The 1852-nt window shown below is 57.8% G+C and overlaps 1 protein-coding gene across 2 annotated transcripts in view; it reads left to right on the forward strand.

Moving 5' to 3' along the window:
- The first annotated feature begins 1425 nt into the window (after positions 1-1425).
- Positions 1426-1852, forward strand: part of ak8 (adenylate kinase 8) — a 13725-nt gene continuing 13298 nt past the window's right edge. Inside the window, exon 1 of one of the 2 annotated variants that reach the window (XM_080467243.1) lies at positions 1426-1679. In XM_080467243.1, the coding sequence (XP_080323369.1) occupies positions 1596-1679 (84 nt within the window). In that variant the 5' untranslated portion in view covers positions 1426-1595. The remainder of the gene's footprint in view (positions 1680-1852) is intronic. The other variant, XM_080467242.1, reaches the window with a different exon arrangement.

The raw sequence follows: 1852 nt of genomic DNA on the forward strand, positions 1-1852 counted from the left end.
TGTCTCACGCTGCTTTAACCTCCTCTCTCCTCCTTCACCTCCTCTCTCCTCCTTCACCTCCTCTCTCCTCCTTCACCTCCTCTCCTCCTCCACCTCCTCTCTCCTCCTTCACCTCCTCTCCTCCTCCACCTCCTCTCTCCTCCTTCACCTCCTCTCTCCTCCTCCACCTCCTCTCTCCTCCACCTCCTCTCTCCTTCACCTCCTCCTCTCTCCTCCTTCACCTCCTCTCTCCTCCTTCACCTCCTCTCCTCCTCCACCTCCTCTCTCCTCCTCCACCTCCTCTCTCCTCCTTCACCTCCTCTCTCCTCCTCCCCACCTCCTCTCTCCTCCACCTCCTCTCTCCTTCACCTCCTTCACCTCCTCTCTCCTCCTTCACCTCCTCTCCTCCACCTCCTCTCTCCTCCTTCACCTCCTCTCCTCCTTCACCTCCTCTCCTCCTTCACCTCTCCTCCTTCACCTCCTCTCCTCCTTCACCTCCTCTCCTCCTTCACCTCCTTCACCTCCTCTCTCCTTCACATCCTCTCCTCCTTCACCTCCTCTCTCCTCCTTCACCTCCTCTCCTCCTTCACCTCTCCTCCTTCACCTCCTCTCCTCCTTCACCTCCTCTCCTCCTCCACCTCCTCTCCTCCTTCACCTCCTCCACCTCCTCTCCTCCTTCACCTCCTCTCCTCCTCTCCTCCTTCACCTCCTCTCCTCCTCTCCTCCTCCACCTCCTCTCTCCTCCACCTCCTCTCTCCTTCACCTCCTCCTCTCTCCTCCTTCACCTCCTCTCTCCTCCTTCACCTCCTCTCTCCTCCTTCACCTCCTCTCCTCCTCCACCTCCTCTCTCCTCCTTCACCTCCTCTCTCCTCCTCCACCTCCTCTCTCCTCCTTCACCTCCTCTCTCCTCCACCTCCTTCACCTCCTCTCTCCTTCACATCCTCTCCTCCTTCACCTCCTCTCTCCTCCTTCACCTCCTCTCCTCCTTCACCTCTCCTCCTTCACCTCCTCTCCTCCTTCACCTCCTCTCCTCCTCCACCTCCTCTCCTCCTTCACCTCCTCTCCTCCTTCACCTCCTCTCCTCCTCTCCTCCTTCACCTCCTCCTCCACCTCCTCTCCTCCTTCACCTCCTCTCCTCCTCCACCTCCTCTCCTCCTTCACCTCCTCTCCTCCTCTCCTCCTCTCCTCCTCTCCTCCTTCACCTCCTCTCCTCCTCTCCTCCTCCACCTCCTCTCCTCCTTCACCTCCTCTCCTCCTCTCCTCCTCTCCTCCTTCACCTCCTCTCCTCCTCTCCTCCTTCACCTCCTCTCCTCCTCTCCTCCTCTCCTCCTTCACCTCCTCTCCTCCTCTCCTCCTCCACCTCCTCTCCTCCTTCACCTCCTCTCCTCTGGAGAACCTCAGGGGAACGTCGAACCACGACAGACGTCACTAACCTTCGCCACCGTCGCATTATGATTACGTCACCTAGTGGAAGCGCATCCGACAGTCACAAGAACTTCAACGTCTGTCCCCGGTCCTCCAGGGAGGCTCTTAGCTCGGTAACGTCCACCGGGTCACGGTAAAGTCGATAGGAAAAGAGAAAGGAGGGACATTTACCTCTTCACTGACCGGAAACGATGGACGAGACGGTGAGACCTCTGAAAATTCCTGTTGTCATGGCAACGTACGGAGACATACACCAGCTGTCTCACCTGATGCAGGTAAGAACAGAGACACAGAGACCGGAAGCAGTGTTAACAGGGCGTGTTTGACTCTCTCTCTCCCTCTCTGTCTCTGTCTCCCTCTCTATCTCTCTCTCTATCTCTCTCTCTATCTCTCTCTCTGTCTGTGTCTCCCTCTCTGTCTCCCTCTCTCTCCCTCTCTCTCTCTGTCT

The sequence above is a fragment of the Lipophrys pholis genome (assembly GCF_963383615.2).
Source record: "Lipophrys pholis genome assembly, chromosome: 7".
NCBI classification, from domain to species: Eukaryota; Metazoa; Chordata; class Actinopteri; order Blenniiformes; family Blenniidae; genus Lipophrys; species Lipophrys pholis.